The sequence below is a fragment of the Platichthys flesus genome, chromosome 5, assembly GCF_949316205.1.
Source record: "Platichthys flesus chromosome 5, fPlaFle2.1, whole genome shotgun sequence".
NCBI classification, from domain to species: domain Eukaryota; kingdom Metazoa; phylum Chordata; class Actinopteri; order Pleuronectiformes; family Pleuronectidae; genus Platichthys; species Platichthys flesus.
In genome coordinates this window covers 27,869,939-27,886,615 of record NC_084949.1, presented here as the reverse complement: position 1 = coordinate 27,886,615, position 16,677 = coordinate 27,869,939, and the positions used below count along the sequence as shown (strand labels likewise).

Below are 16,677 nucleotides of genomic sequence, written 5' to 3'. Positions count from 1 at the left end.
CATGCACATTGTTTTTATCAGTGTTTTTGCACTGAGTGTTTATCACCAGCAGGGGGAGACACCGCGCAGCAGGCTGGGTCCTGACTGCAGAGCTCACTGCTCACCTGCAGAGGGCGTCCTCTCACTGCGAGCCGACTCAACCTCCTCCACATCAAGTTCACTTTAATTTGATTTACTCACATAAGATTTAATACTCTGTTACTCACTGGTAAAATATTTTTTTGAAATATGACTTTAGTTCTGAAACTTTTCAATAATTAAAGGTGCCTTATGTAAGTTTTCAGTATTGCTACCAATATGTTAGCATTAGTAGCTGTTTACCAATCCATCTGAAGCGTTGCCACAAAGTGTTCGGTTCTGTTTCAAAGAGGAACTATTCAAATATAACAAACGTCCATTAAACAAGAGTCGAGCCTCAAACAGGCGCCTTATGAAACCACATTTAAATTCTCTACATCAAGGTTTTAGTTATCAAGATTCATGAAATATAAATAGAGAACAGATCTACACCAAAATGAGTTCATGGCCCAAAACCTTTTATCATACATGTTATCATACATGTTATCTTTCCGTTTGTTATAAACCTTTATTAAACTGCTTTGACAGAGTTCATTAGAAAAGCGCTGGAGTTGGAAAAGTCGCAGAGACTTTTTAAGAACCGGAACAAGAAGACTTCTTGCCCCCTGCAGGTCATTCCAAAGAAAGCAGGTTTTAGGCACTTCCGCATTAGCCATTTTTATAAAGTCATGGATCATCTTAACAGACTGTTCCCTCATCTTTACAGTCTGTTCCCTCATCTTTACAGTCTGTTCCCTCAACTTTACAGTCTGTTCCCTCATCTTCATAGTCTGTTCCCTCATTTTCACAGTCTGTTCCCTGATCTTTACAGTTTGTTCCCTCATCTTTACAGTTTGTTCCCTCATCTTCACAGTCTGTTCCCTCATCTTCAAAGTATGTTCCCTCATCTTTACAGACTGTTCCCTGATCTTCACAGTCTGTTCCCTCATCTTTACAGACTGTTCCCTCATCTTTACAGACTGTTCCCTCGTTTACACTGGAACTGGAGCGTGTGAGTGTTTTATTTGTGAGTGAACCAGTTTTAAAAAGCTGTTAAATCCTTCCCCATCGTCTGGAGAGGAGTTTTCTGTTCTGGTTGTTTTCTGCTGAGTCACGTTCAGCTGAGAAGTTCCCTCACCTCCACGTCTTGTCGTTGTTCCAGAGATGTAGAAATCAGTAAGAACACCAACGTTCAGTAATGACCACGTTCCCCCGGAGCCAATTCAAACTTCTGCGGAGTCATGTGACCTGGAAGTGAATCGTGATTTTCACATCACAGACAGAAGTCAGATTTCAGTGGGTTAGAGGAAGGAGGGTGATTACTCAGACCGAGGAGGGTCTCGGGGGGGCCCAGGTAAACAGAGCTGCACAGCGCCCCCTGTTGCAACACTGCTGCTCCCCTCAGAGCACACGTCTCCTGGAAAAGCTTCACTACACTGACTTCCTCTCCTCCTCACATACATTATTAAAGTGGCAGCATCAAACCTTAAAGAGCTTAGTACCCTGTCACCACTAGAGCCCTGAGCTCCCAGAATCCAGGCTGTTGTTTGCCATGGACCGTTTATCACTTGGTCCACTTCAGGTTCACACCCGAGGTTCACCAGACCAGGAGACGACCGGACGTGGCCCTCATCCGTGTGTTCAGGCTCCAGGTTCTTCATCAAGTCAAATACACCGACATGTTTATAATGAACTGACCCTTTAATTACAACCTCTGTGATGTCATCATGCATCAACTCCCTGCAAGTGTCTCTTTACCTCCCTCTCTCTCCCCGCCCAGTCTTTTCCAATCTCTCTCTCTCTCTCTCTCGCTCTCTCTCTCCCTCTCCCCTTCCAGTCTTTTCCAATCTCTCTCTCTCTCTCTCCCTCTCTCCCTTCCAGTCTTTTCCAATCTCTCTCTCTCTCTACCATCCTCCCCCCCCCCTCTCTCTGTCTCTCTCTCTCTCTCTCTCTCTCTCTCTTTCTCTCTCTCTGTCTCTCTCTATGTCTCTCTCTTTCTCTCTCTCTGTCCCTCTCTATGTCTCTCTCCTTTGCTATCGGCAGATGGCTGCAGAGGATGGTAAAGAGACACCTGGAGAGGAAGGATGGGGAAGAGAGAGAGAGAGAAAGAGGCAGAGAGAGAGAGAGGGGAGGGGGAGAGAGAGCTGGGAGGAGGGCGAGCTGCAGCTCGTGAGGCTGGCGCTGCATCAGAGATGTGAGTGGCGGGAAGCGGCTGGGTCTCGTGCGGCAGGAGGACAGGATGGCGGGAGGACGTCGGGGTCTCGTGGCTCCTCAGAACACGTTCCTGGAGAACATCGTGCGCAGGTCCAACGGTAAGATCCTGTTCAGTCCGGTTCAACCACCTGAATCTGTTGTGTCTGCGGGGGGGACGGTGTCAAGATGGGTTCGGTGGTTTGAGCACCAGCTGGTGATGGGCTCCATCGTTTAGATCCAAACATGACAGTTCACGACCCAGCAACACTTTGTGATAAGCTAGTGATTGTAACTCTTTTTTTTGTATTATTATTATTAAGCAGTTAATTTAACCAGATAACATTAACATCACATTAACTCAAACCTACTTGTGCCCAGTCCCGGGTGTGAGGGATGGAACCTCCCACGGGGCACCAGTTGATAATAATCTGTTGATTCCTGAACTGATCAAGATCAAATGTTTGCTTCACGCAGAATCGCTCTAGCTTGTTAGAAGTGAATATTATCTACGACGTCGATACTAATATTTTTTACTAAAAAACTTCTGATACTAATATTTCAGTCGTAATCGGTCTTTTCTAGAAGAATATATGAAAACGTTCTTTTGTGAACGAGTATTATAGTTGTGTGTTTTCACAGGATCTACTCAGCAGGGTTTCAATGTATGACTCATTTTATATTTCTCATACTGTTACTTTGTGTTTTAACATCATACAGTAAATCACAGTTAATGTCTTTGTTGTTTTTAAAACAGGCAGCGGGGTTATCAGTTTTATCTTCATATATATAATATAACATCATTTAGAGTTTTCCACTGTGTTAAAGTTCTAAACCTGCTGTCACTCACACGTCAGCTGATCTCAAACACAAACTGAGGCTCGCTGACATCACACCTCAGATCAGATGAATCCAGGACAACATGAAGATAACAAAACTAAAACTGATCTCAAACCATCAACCTACTGAGGACTGGATCCAAAACCACACCGAACATCCCAGTGACAAACTGAAACCACAGGCTGATCCAACTGGACTCAGTGGGTGTGGCCTCCTCCTGCCTGCATGGTCTCCTGACAACTTCTGGACATGACGAACCCACTGCACCAGGAGAAACCCAGGGGCCACTGCATCAGGAGGAACCAAGGGGCCACTGCATCAGGGGAACACAGGGCCTACTGCACCAGCGTCTGACAGTCTCCTTGTGTCTCCTGTTGACTCCTGGTGTCTCCTGCTGACTCCTGGTGTCTCCTGCTGACTCCTGGTGTCTCCTGCTGACTCCTGGTGTCTCCTGGTGTCTCCTCCAGGCTCTGGACACTGTGCTGGCAGACACAAACCTTCTTGTGACCACAGGTATGGATGTGTCCTCCTGGAGGAGCTGGACTATGGAGCTGCAGGTAGCTCTTCATGCTGCCAGCAGTGAGGAGGAGCGGAACCCAGAACCAGAAGGAGTCAGGGAGGAGGAGCAGGATTGTTCGGGGCTCGTCCTTCTTCTGCCTCCATTTCACCTGTTCTTACTTTGATTTGCACCAAATCAGAGAACTGGTTCAAAACCACTGGTTCTTCTGAAGGACACGTTGATCTCTGGAGTTGAACTTTACACTGGGAACTTTAAGGGTTCTTTCATTTGGTTGATCAGTGTATCGGGGGGGGGGGGGCTTCTTCACATTATTCACACCAGCCCGTTTGGTTCAGTTCTGCTTCTGCTCCTTTAACCACTTTTTTTCCACCTTTCCAGTTTGGACATTATCAGATAGACAGACAGGTACAGACCAGTGTCTCCTCTCGTGTCTGTCTGTGGAGTCCTCACTGTCGTGTCTCGTGCTGGTTTGTCCTGTCCTGAGTGTTTTTGACCTTTGACCAGTTCCTCAACGTTTCCTGGTTTCACGTCGTTTTCATTTGATTCGATTTCCATTGACACCAGTTAATAATAATGGAGTTGATATGAAGTTACCACTGAACTCACTCACACGTTCACCTTTAAACTCTGTTGTTTGGCCTAATGAATAATACAAAATAAAAAATAAAAGACATTTTATTCAGTGATCAAAATCTTTAAAAAACAATCACTCAGAAGAAACTGCGCATAATTTAACTTGACCCTAATCTTGACCTTAATCTGACCTTGCTCTAATCTAGACCTTAACTCATCCCTGCACCTCCTCCCCTGATGGTGGCGCTGGAGTGAAGGTCACAGCAATGATCAGAATCATCCTGATCAGTGGGAGGATTTTTATCTTTGAGAAGCCATTTTCAATAAATAACAAACAGAATACCAACATTTAATAAAACAACAAAAACAAATACTGTCTTTTTCAAATTCAAATATAAAATATTATTTCTGTTATTAAACCCACAGTTATTATGTTTAATATTACACATCTGCTTACACTGCATACAACCTTATGTATCAAAACTTATGAATGGAAACAGGAACTTGTCAGCATTTCACTTTTACTGTAGATATAAAAGTATCTTGGTACAGAGTTCTGTCAGAATAAATTATAATAAATACTAGAAATATCTAATATATCATTTCAAGTGAATCTGATTTAGTACATTTGATTTGACTTTTTCCTACATTGACTTTATTTTGTCGTGACTTTGTTGTGCGTGTGTTTCAGATCTCCATCCTGAGTTGTGTGACTGAACGTTGTGTTGTGTATTTTGTCATGTTGTGAAGGTTTGTTATTTGTATTCAGGACGTATTAAAGTCTTCACAGCTGTACAACATCCTCCTCTCGTCTGGAGTCAGACTTTAGTTTGAAAAATGAATGTCGCTGTGAAATATTCAGGAAGTGGATCCTGAATGTGGAAGCACCAGGTCACGTGACAAACCACTGCTGCACAGGAAACACTTTGTTAACTGGTTTATCCCGTTCGTCCCAGTCTCCGGTTCTGGTTCTGTGAAGCGACGCAAACTGAAGCTGTGAATCTTTTCATTGACGCCACTTTGAAAAAGAAAGAAACAGAAACGTATCAGTACGAGGTTAATTAATGATGTACACACACACACACACACACATATACACACACACACACACACACACACACACACACACACACACACACACACACACACTGGAATCCAAGTGTCGCTGCTGCTGGGCTGTGATTGGCTGGCAAATGACCATTTAAACAATTCCTTTTGTTTTCAGGATAGAAGCCGTAATATCTTATAGAATAAAGTGGTAATACTTTTTCAATAAGGTCCTAATATTACAAGACGGAAATTCTTGTATATAAAAAATGAGCGTGAGAGCTGCAACAATCAGGTAATTAATTGATTTGTGTAATAAACAAATTACCACCAATTAGCAAAAAATGATTCATAATTTCGGTAATATTTTAGATTCTGGTTTCCTTCCTCTCGTATGATGATAAATGTAACATTTTATTTCATAAACCAAATTCCAAATGAAAATGACCGTGAAGCGGTGTGATGTGAGCTGTTGAACACATGTGCTGTTGAACACGTGTGTCATGTTGAACACGTGTGCTGTTGAACACGCGTGTCATGTGACCGGCTGGTGTTTGTGCTCAGATACGAACTTCGTGCTGGGAAACGCTCAGATCGTGGACTGGCCGATCGTCTACAGCAACGACGGCTTCTGCAAACTGTCCGGTTACCACCGAGCAGAGGTCATGCAGAAGAGCAGCACCTGCAGGTAGGAGCACTACATCATGTGTGTGTCTGTGTGTGTGCACTCTCTAACCTGTGTGGTTTCTGCTGCAGCTTCATGTATGGAGAGCTGACGGACAAAGACATGAGTGAGAAAGTCCGTCTGACCTTTGAGAACTATGAGATGAACTCTTTTGAGATCCTGATGTACAAGAAGAACCGTGAGTACTTCAGTGTGTTAGCTGCTCTTGTTCGTCCTTTGTTCTGTGGGTCGTGAACTCGTGCAACGTTTTCATCTGACTGGTTTTCCCTCAAATGTGAGGGACAGGAGGCTCTCGTGTCCCAGTTCATGTTCTAAACTGGGACTGGGAATCAGATCTCTGGTTAGAGGCCGACGGAGGAACTGACGACTCATCGTTCAGCTTCATTAATCAGCAGTTTCATTTAGTTTCATGTTTTAATGATTCAGCGCTTTGTGTGATTGGAGTGCAAAGGATTGTGGGACGTCAGACTGATTCTTGTCCCTCGGTGCTGCAGGGATGCCCGTTTGGTTTTTCGTGAAGATTGCTCCAATCAGGAACGAGCAGGACAAGGTCGTCCTGTTTCTCTGCACCTTCAGTGACATCACCGCCTTCAAGCAACCAATCGATGACGACTCCTCAAAAGGTGGGTGTGGCTCCAATGGCTGAGGAACTCTGAAACGCAGGTTAGCTCCTTTGTTAGAAATCTGTGTGATTTATATTAAAACCCTATGAAGCACGTTTCATATGAAGTGATTCACTGAACAGGATTATACAGAGAAGTAGGTCAGTGACCGAAGTAAACAAGTAAACACAAATAAAACCAAGAGGAAGAAACAACTTCTTCCTTTTCAAGAACTGATTTCTCTTTTATATATTGAGTGTTAAACTAGAGCATCCTCTGTGAGTAGAGTCTCCTCACACCACAGATCAGTTCAGATCACACACACATCCCTGAGGTGCATTCTGGGAAGTGGTTGATGGTGTTGTGTTGTGTTGCTGGCAGGTTGGGGGAAGTTTGCCCGTCTGACCCGAGCGTTGACCAGCAGCCGAGGAGTTCTGCAGCAGCTCGCCCCGGCCGTGCAGAAAGGAGAGAACGTCCACAAGCACTCACGACTGGCCGAGGTGAGAGGTCTCCTCTGTTCACACTCAAAGGTCACGACCTCCCTGAAAAGAAATCACATCTATTCACTTTACATTTACTGAGATCTCATGAAATTCATTTGAATGAAACAAATGTTTTTTGTGTTCATGAGTTTTCAGTTGATTTTTATTTTAATTACGATAATAAATGTTATCTTAATATCTAATGATTAAATCATAGAAACAGAGAAAACTAATGTTCCCCTGAGGATGAATTCAAATAACTTTAGTTTCCTCTAGCGCCCTCATCAGGTCAAGATTAGGTTAATGGCCCACACCTGTTTACTACTAACTAGCTGGTTTACTATTAACTAGCTGGTTTACTACTAACAAGCTGGTTTACCACTAACTAGATAGTTTACTACTAACCAGACGGCTTACTACTATCTAGCTGGTTTACTACGAACTAGCTGGTGTACTACTAACTAGATGGCTTACTACTAACTAGATGGCTTACTACTATCTAGCTGGTTTACCACTAACTAGCTGGTTTAGTACTAACTAGATGGCTTACTACTAACTAGCTGGTTTACTACTTACTAGCTTGATTACTACTAACTAGCTGGTTTACTACTAACTAGATGGCTTACTACTATCTAGCTGGTTTAGTACTAACTAGCTGGTTTACTACTAACTAGATGGCTTACTACTATCTAGCTGGTTTAGTACTTACTAGATGGCTTACTACTAACTAGCTGGTTTACTACTTACTAGCTTGTTTACTACTAACTAGCTGGTTTACTACTAACTAGATAGCTTACTACTATCTAGCTGGTTTAGTACTAACTAGCTGGTTTACTACTAACTAGATGGCTTACTACTAACTAGCTGGTTTACTACTTACTAGATGGCTTACTACTATCTAGCTGGTTTACTACTAACTAGATGGCTTACTACTATCTAGCTGGTTTACTACTTACTAGATGGCTTACTACTATCTAGCTGGTTTACTACTAACTAGCTGGTTTACTACTAACTAGACGGCTTACTAATAACTAGCAGGTTTACTACTTACTAGATGGCTTACTACTATCTAGCTGGTTTACTACTGACTAGCTGGTTTACTACTTACTAGATGGCTTACTACTATCTAGCTGGTTTACTACTAACTAGCTGGTTTACTACTTACTAGCTGGTTTACTACTTACTAGATGGCTTACTACTATCTAGCTGGTTTACAACTAACTAGCTGGTTTACTACTTACTAGATGGCTTACTACTATCTAGCTGGTTTACTACTAACTAGCTGGTTTACTACTAACTAGCTGGTTTACTACTTACTAGATGGCTTACTACTATCTAGCTGGTTTACTACTAACTAGATGGCTTACTACTATCTAGCTGGTTTACTACTTACTAGATGGCTTACTACTATCTAGCTGGTTTACTACTAACTAGCTGGTTTACTACTAACAAGCTGGTTTACTACTAACTAGATGGCTTACTACTAACCAGCTGGTTTACTACTTACTAGATGGCTTACTACTATCTAGCTGGTTTACTACTAACTAGATGGCTTACTACTAACTAGCTGGTTTACTACTTACTAGATGGCTTACTACTATCTAGCTGGTTTACTACTGACTAGCTGGTTTTCTACTTACTAGATGGCTTACTACTATCTAGCTGGTTTACTACTTACTAGCTGGTTTACTACTTACTAGATGGCTTACTACTATCTAGCTGGTTTACAACTAACTAGCTGGTTTACTACTTACTAGATGGCTTACTACTATCTAGCTGGTTTACTACTAACTAGATGGCTTACTACTATCTAGCTGGTTTACTACTAACTAGATGGCTTACTACTATCTAGCTGGTTTACTACTAACTAGCTGGTTTACTACTTACTAGATGGCTTACTACTATCTAGCTGGTTTACTACTGACTAGCTGGTTTTCTACTTACTAGATGGCTTACTACTATCTAGCTGGTTTACTACTTACTAGCTGGTTTACTACTTACTAGATGGCTTACTACTATCTAGCTGGTTTACAACTAACTAGCTGGTTTACTACTTACTAGATGGCTTACTACTATCTAGCTGGTTTACTACTAACTAGATGGCTTACTACTATCTAGCTGGTTTACTACTAACTAGATGGCTTACTACTATCTAGCTGGTTTACTACTAACTAGCTGGTTTACTACTAACTAGCTGGTTTACTACTAACAAGCTGGTTTACTACTAACTAGATTCACTAAACGCTTGTGAAAGAACCAGAGTCGTCAGATCCTCACATGAAAACGTGATGTTTCAGAAAACACTGACGACCTGAGTTGTACCTTAACTCGTTGAATAATTCAGATTTCAGTTTGAATGTAACCTGTTTATTTATGAATGAGGACAGAGAAGAGTTTCATCTCCGTGTTCCCGCTCAGGTTCTGCAGCTGGGGTCGGACATCTTGCCTCAGTACAAACAGGAAACGCCGAAGACGCCGCCACACATCATCCTTCACTACTGCCTCTTCAAGACCACGTGGGACTGGGTCATCCTCATCCTCACCTTCTACACGGCCATCATGGTGCCCTACAACGTGTCCTTCAAGACCAAGCAGAACAACGTCACCTGGCTGGTGGTGGACAGCATCGTGGACGTCATCTTCCTCGTGGACATCGTCCTCAACTTCCACACCACCTTCGTGGGCCCGGCCGGAGAAGTCCTCTCCGACCCCAAGCTGATCCGCATGAACTACGTGAAGACCTGGTTCGTCATCGACCTGCTGTCCTGTCTGCCTTATGACGTCATCAACGCCTTCGAGAACGTGGACGAGGTCAGTGCCTCAGAACCACAGCTCAGCTCACATGCATGACGGGCTCAGGTGCAGGAGCCTGGGGGGGGGGGGGGGCAGTGGGCTCCTTCAGGGTTCATCAGATTGACTCTGTAGTAAAGAGATTGTTCATCTGATGAAGTCTTCTACGAGGAGACTGGACAAACAAGAGACATGAAGACATGTCTCAGTGAACTTTAAAAGAGAGAAAGAGAGAAAGAGAGAGAGAGAGAGACAGAGACAGAGGGAGGGAGAGAGAGAGAGAGAGAGAGAGAGAGAGAGAGAGACAGAGACAGAGACAGAGAGAGAGAGAGACAGAGAGAGAGAGAGACAGAGAGACAGAGAGAGAGAGACAGAGAGAGAGACAGACAGAGAGAGACAGAGACAGAGAGAGAGAGAGAGAGAGAGAGACAGAGAGAGAGAGAGAGAGAGAGAGAGAGAGACAGAGAGAGAGAGAGAGAGAGAGAGACAGAGACAGAGACAGAGACAGAGAGAGAGAGAGAGAGAGAGAGAGAGAGAGAGAGAGAGAGAGAGAGAGAGAGAGAGAGAGAGACAGAGACAGAGAGGGAGAGAGACAGAGAGACAGAGAGAGAGAGAGAGACAGAGAGAGAGACAGAGAGAGAGACAGAGAGAGAGAGAGAGAGAGAGAGAGAGAGAGAGAGAGACAGAGAGAGAGAGAGAGAGACAGAGAGAGAGACACAGAGAGAGAGAGACAGAGAGAGAGAGAGAGAGAGAGACAGAGAGAGAGACAGAGAGAGAGAGAGAGAGAGACAGAGACAGAGACAGAGACAGAGAGAGACAGAGAGAGAGAGAGAGACAGAGAGAGAGGTGTCAGAGTCACCTAATGATCCTGAGGCTCAGAGGTTTTAAACAGATCAGCAGCTGAAGACATTTCCTCAAAGAAGAGACGATGACGTGGACGAGAGACGTTCAGAGCTCGTCCAGCTTTTCACCAAAGGAAGCCTTTACAAAATAAAAGCATCAGGAAAGGTTTGCAGCCTCTGACAGAGAGCTGCTTTCACTTGAGCTGGCATCAGAACCAGAGGAGACATGTGTCCAGTGAGTCCAGGTGTAGTTCAGACTTCTTCTGTCTTCTTCATGCAGCGTCTCTTCCTGGTCCTCCACAGGGAATCAGCAGTCTCTTCAGCTCGCTCAAGGTCGTCCGCCTGCTGCGTCTGGGTCGGGTCGCCAGGAAGCTGGACCACTACATCGAGTACGGCGCCGCGGTCCTGGTCCTGCTGGTGTGCGTGTTCGGCCTGGCGGCTCATTGGCTGGCCTGCATCTGGTTCAGCATCGGAGACTACGAGGTCATCGACGAGGACGCCAACACGGTGAGGATGGACAGCTGGCTGTACCTGCTGGGAGAGACGGTGGGGACGCCCTACAGGTTCAACGCCTCGGGCTCGGGCCGCTGGGAGGGGGGGCCCAGCAAGGACTCGGTGTACATCACCTCGCTGTACTTCACCATGACCAGTCTGACCAGCATCGGCTTCGGGAACATCGCGCCCAACACGGACGGAGAGAAGATCTTCGCCGTGGCCATGATGATGATCGGATGTGAGTCGCTCTCATTTCTCGTTGTTGATCGTTTGTGTTCTTATTGTTATCGGTGGATATTTATCGTCCGTTTTCACTGAAGCTACATTCACGTCTTTCTTGGCACAACCAGGAAGAAGCTTCGCGAGGTTTTTATCAGCCAATCAAATTCAGTCGCTGTCGTGAGCAAATGAAAACTGGATCATTTTACATGTTGAGCAGCAAGAAACCAGGAAACAGGAAACAGGAAGTGGTCATTCCAACCTGGAGCGTGAACAGCCAGGCTACATCCACACGAGTTTCAAACTAAACCATCTCTGTCCACAGCAGCACTTTGACCCTGAGTGAACTTGTTCGGGGTCATGGTGAGTTCAGGGTCGTGGTGAGTTCAGGGTCGTGGTGAGTTCAGGGTCGTGGTGAGTTCAGGGTCGTGGTGAGTTCAGGGTCGTGGTGAGTTCAGGGTCATGGTGAGTTCAGGGTCGTGGTGAGTTCAGGGTCATGGTGAGTTCAGGGTCGTGGTGAGTTCAGGGTCCGGGTTCGACTCGGCTCACAGACAGAACTGACGACTTCTACCAGAAGGAGCAGAAAGTTTCGTTGTGATTTTTGTATTGTTGAAAAAAAGCTGCTCAGGAGTTTGAAATCTGGGGTCAAACAATAATCACATGAAAAAATGTAATGTGTAAATCTCCAAGAATCAATTAATGAATTAAATTAAATGAGTCAAAGCATCCCAGTGCTTAGAAAGAGTGAAGGAGAGACCATTCAATATTTGTTCTGTGATTTAAAAGTATATAGTAAAATATAAGATATAATATAATATAATATAATATAATATAATATAATATAATATAATATAATATAATATAATATAATATAATATAATATAATATGCAGTTCCTCTACACATGTCATTCATTCAATCAAACCAACATGAGGTCTGATATTAATTTATGTTTCACATTAACTGCTCTATCTCCGAACAAATGAAATGATAAAACCTCAGACTCGGTGTGTGAGGTTTCTGTGGAGGACGGATTTTAAACTATGCACTTGAACAACATGGAACCATTTGACGTTTGACCTTAACAGTGACGTCTCACCTGGGGACTCATGTCTCATGTCTCATGTCTCATGTCTCATGTCTCATGTGTCATGTGTCATGTGTCATGTGTCATGTGTCATGTGTCATGTCTCATGTCTCATGTGTCATGTGTCATGTGTCATGTGTCATGTGTCATGTGTCATGTCTCATGTCTCATGTCTCATGTCTCATCACCAACCTGGAGGAGACGACTCACAGACGAGCAGCTTGAGTCGGCTGAATAATAAGACTTCTAAGAATAACTAGATTTGTATAGCACTTATCTAAACGAGGTTACAAAGAGCTTCACACTGAAGAATCCATCGTAATGAAAGATTCTGTTCGGTCCAGTTCAATCAACATAATGAGGTCGAGACCGGAAGTGTTAGAGAAACCAGTAGCTCCCAGTATGAGCAGCACTTTGAAGACTTGGCAGAGAAACACTCCCTCATTAACTGGGAGAAACCTGTAGAACCAGACTCAGTGTGTGTGTGTGTGTGTGTGTGTGTGTGTGTGTGTGTGTGTGTAATACACTTCTTTATAAAGAGTCGTGTGCTCAGATCCAGACTGACGGAGGCACTGGTCTCCCGGAGCAGTGATGAGTCGTGACACGCTGAGTTCCCCTGATATGAAATATGAACAGCTCTGTCAGATGAGCTCGTGTCCTCCTGCTGCATCGTCTCTCACGCAGCTGCTCAGCAGGACGTGTGCGTCCGGCCTGAAGGCTGCAGGCCACGGCTCAGTCACATCTCATACCGCAGACAACATGTGAAGCTCGACTCCAGCAGCTGCTGTGAGACCAGAACTGCTCACTGTGACAGACCAACACAGGAAGATCAAGATCCTGTGAATCTGCATCGACTTCTACACAAACACAAATTCAACACATTTTCTGTTATGACGGGAGCCTCCGCTGATTCGCCAGGCTCCTGTCACATGACCTCCTTCACGAAGAGAACAACCAGCACCAGCAGCAGCTCCCAGATCAGAACAACATGGAGAATCAATTACTAGTGTGACCACAGACAGGCGTAACAGTAGCAGCAGTGATGGGTTTTAAACCTCAAAGATAAAAGAGGGGGATTTAAAAAAAAGACACAAACCAAGGAACCAAGAATCCAGATCTGATTCACTGGAACAGAAACTCATCTTCTGTTTCTATCTGAGGATCGAACTGAAAACTCAACGTTTCAAATCTACGTAAAGTAGGAAAGTAAAGTATTTTCTCATTGTAGCTGTGAAGGTTCGAGTCGGTCCTTGTAGCTGCAGGTCGGCCGGTGAGCAGCTGGACGGACGCTCTGTGGAGGTTCTCCAGAGCAGACGTCTGCTGGTAAAAGCTTTTCTGCACCGAGCCGAGGGACAAAGAGCCTTAATGTTGATGATCTGTCTCCTCGTCGGAAGCTGCCGTGGTCTGGTGTCACTCTGGTGTCACTCTGGTGTCACTCTGGTGTCACTCCAGGTTCCACCACATCACAGACACCTGATCTTCTGTTCACTGTTGATCTTCAGCTTCCTGCTTTAAAAGTCAAGATGGACGACATGTTAACAGTGAAGTGTCATCACCACCAAAGTAGCTGTTTAATAAATGTTAGTTCAAGTGTTTCTGATCAGTTCGTTTTCTGAGACGTCGTGATTGACAGCTCACGTCCGTCACGTGACAGAAGCCTCATCCACTCGCTCACTCAGTGACATGTTCCAGACATGTTATAGGAAAAGTTCCAGAAAATGTCCAGAGCAACTGACTTAGATATTTGTGTCACATACAGAACGTCCAGAACACGTGAGGAACATGTCAGGAACACGGGAGGAACATGTCAGGAACACGTCAGGAACACGTCAGGCACACGTCAGGGACTCTTGAGGAACACGTCAGGAACACGTCAGGGACAGGCGAGGCACACGTCAGGAACAGGCGAGGCACACGTCAGGAACAAGTCAGGGACATGTCAGGCACACGTCAGGGACACTTGAGGAACACGTCAGGAACACGTCAGGAACACGTCAGGCACACGTCAGGGACACGTCAGGGACACATCAGGAACAAGTCAGGGACACATCAGGAACACGTCAGGAACATGTCAGGAACACGTGAGGAACACGTCAGGGACACTTGAGGAACACGTCAGGGACACGCCAGGAACACGTCAGTGGTTCAGCTCCTGTGTGAAAGCAGTTTAGATCAGCTGAGTGTTGTCTTCTCGCTCCTCCTCCTCCTCGTCTCAGCTGCCTGTCCCTCAGCGTCTATGAGCAGATGGTTGGCTGATGGAGAGTCGTGTCTTTGACACTTAGCAGCGTCCAGGTCGGGATCTGAGAGGAAGACCAGAACATCGTTTGTCCCTCAGACTGGACCAGGAGATTTATTGTGTGACCTGAAGTCCCACAGAGACTAAACCACCGACATAAACATTAGCCGTACTTTACTTTATATAGTATAAAGGTGAACTATGTAAATTAGTTTGTACGCTCCAGAGCAAAGATCACAGTGATCAGCATCAAGCTAACATTAATAATAAATGACCTCCATGGATCCTCTGGTTACACCTGATACAGGATCAATCCCCTGATCAGCTCCTGACTCTCTGAAATCCAAGCAGCTGAAGTGACAGAGACACTGTAATGACTGAAGTGGTCTCAGTGCGTCTGTCCACTCTCTACCTCTGTGTCCTGACAGGAAGTCGGACGAGACAGAACTCGTATCAGCAGGTTTCTAAACTCAACCCGTTCCACCGGACATGGAAAGAGCTGCTGTGAGACAACGTGTCCTCTGCTGCCATCGTCCCATCCTTCCCTGACATGTTGAGTGCAGCGTCCTTAAAATGTCCCGCCCTGCACCATCAGAAGTCTAATATTCATAAATATGACATGTGGACATGAATAATGTCCATTTGTACAGGAGCCTCAGAGGGACAAACTGTAACTGGGTTAGAATTAAACCAGGATCTATTTTATCAGAGGATACGTCGCCAATTTTTTTTATAATAATCTTTTAATGAAAATAATATGAGAGAATATATTTAACCGTTTATATAACTTCTAATCTATACAAACGTTTCAGATACTCCAGAGGGAAAATTGAAAATGGAAAATAAAATAGAAGTAATTAGTCCATAAAATAAAGATAACAAGGTTGACTCTTCTGTCAGTGCCAAGGCTCCTCCCCCTGGCCGGACTCAGCACCCTGGGTCAGCTGATGGGCCGGGGGGGGGGCTGTCCATCTGCCCTCGATCACAGGCGCTGGAGAGGTTTTTCTCAAAAATCTCAAAGTGAGAGAAAGATGACGCCACCTCCATGTTTGTTTTTGTTCTGAAGTCACATCTGATGTGTGCGTTCACACGACTTAAAGATAAAAGATCGTTTTTCTCTGACTCACACGTTTTTGAATCAATGAAGATTTGAAAATCCTCTCGTGCTGCGTTCACGTGAAACCGGATCTCGTGCATCTGGATGTTTTGATCAAGTCGTGTCTGAACTCGTCCTCCCTCTCTGCAGCGCTGCTCTACGCCACCATCTTCGGTAACGTCACCACCATCTTCCAGCAGATGTACGCCAACACAAACCGCTACCACGAGATGCTCAACAGCGTGAGGGACTTCCTCAAGCTCTACCAGGTCCCCACAGGGCTGAGCGAGCGGGTGATGGACTACATCGTGTCCACCTGGTCCATGTCCAGAGGCATCGACACCGATAAGGTAACAGGGGCACAGAGGATTCAGACGTGTGACGCTCTACAGTCATTCTCTGCGTTCTCTTTGGATCCTGGTCTGACTCCAGTTTGACTCGACTGTGTCCACAGGTCCTGCAGATCTGTCCCAAGGACATGCGAGCGGACATCTGCGTCCACCTCAACAGGAAGGTGTTTAAGGAACACCCGGGGTTCCGGCTGGCGAGCGACGGCTGCCTGCGCGCCCTCGCCATGGAGTTCCAGACCGTCCACAGCGCGCCGGGCGACCTCATCTTCCACGCCGGAGAGAGCGTGGACAGCCTCTGCTTCGTGGTGTCGGGGTCACTGGAGGTCATCCAGGACGACGAGGTGGTGGCCATTTTGGGTGAGTAGCAGTTTGAGTGAGACATTAAGACAGTAAATAAAGATGGCCGACATGACACCTCATAAAAGTAAAACCAAAACATCTGGCTCGCCCCTGGTGGCCGGCTGCAGTATAGGTCACCAGCCCCTCCTCCTCCAGGTTAACACACTCGACATGAACCAAACAAAGTGTGCGTTAAAAAAACGTTTCTCAATGAAGGTTTCTCTTTGA

At 45.2% G+C, this 16,677-nt stretch overlaps 1 protein-coding gene across 1 annotated transcript in view; it reads left to right on the top strand.

Moving 5' to 3' along the window:
* Window positions 1-2,110: 2,110 nt before the first annotated feature.
* kcnh1b (potassium voltage-gated channel, subfamily H (eag-related), member 1b) overlaps window positions 2,111-16,677 on the top strand; it is a 23,956-nt gene continuing 9,389 nt past the window's right edge. The window contains exons 1-9 of the mRNA XM_062388234.1: window positions 2,111-2,369; window positions 5,792-5,915; window positions 5,984-6,090; window positions 6,407-6,535; window positions 6,896-7,014; window positions 9,415-9,807; window positions 10,932-11,361; window positions 15,911-16,110; window positions 16,215-16,467. Of these exons, the coding sequence (XP_062244218.1) occupies window positions 2,297-2,369; window positions 5,792-5,915; window positions 5,984-6,090; window positions 6,407-6,535; window positions 6,896-7,014; window positions 9,415-9,807; window positions 10,932-11,361; window positions 15,911-16,110; window positions 16,215-16,467 (1,828 nt within the window). The 5' untranslated portion in view covers window positions 2,111-2,296. The remainder of the gene's footprint in view (window positions 2,370-5,791; window positions 5,916-5,983; window positions 6,091-6,406; window positions 6,536-6,895; window positions 7,015-9,414; window positions 9,808-10,931; window positions 11,362-15,910; window positions 16,111-16,214; window positions 16,468-16,677) is intronic.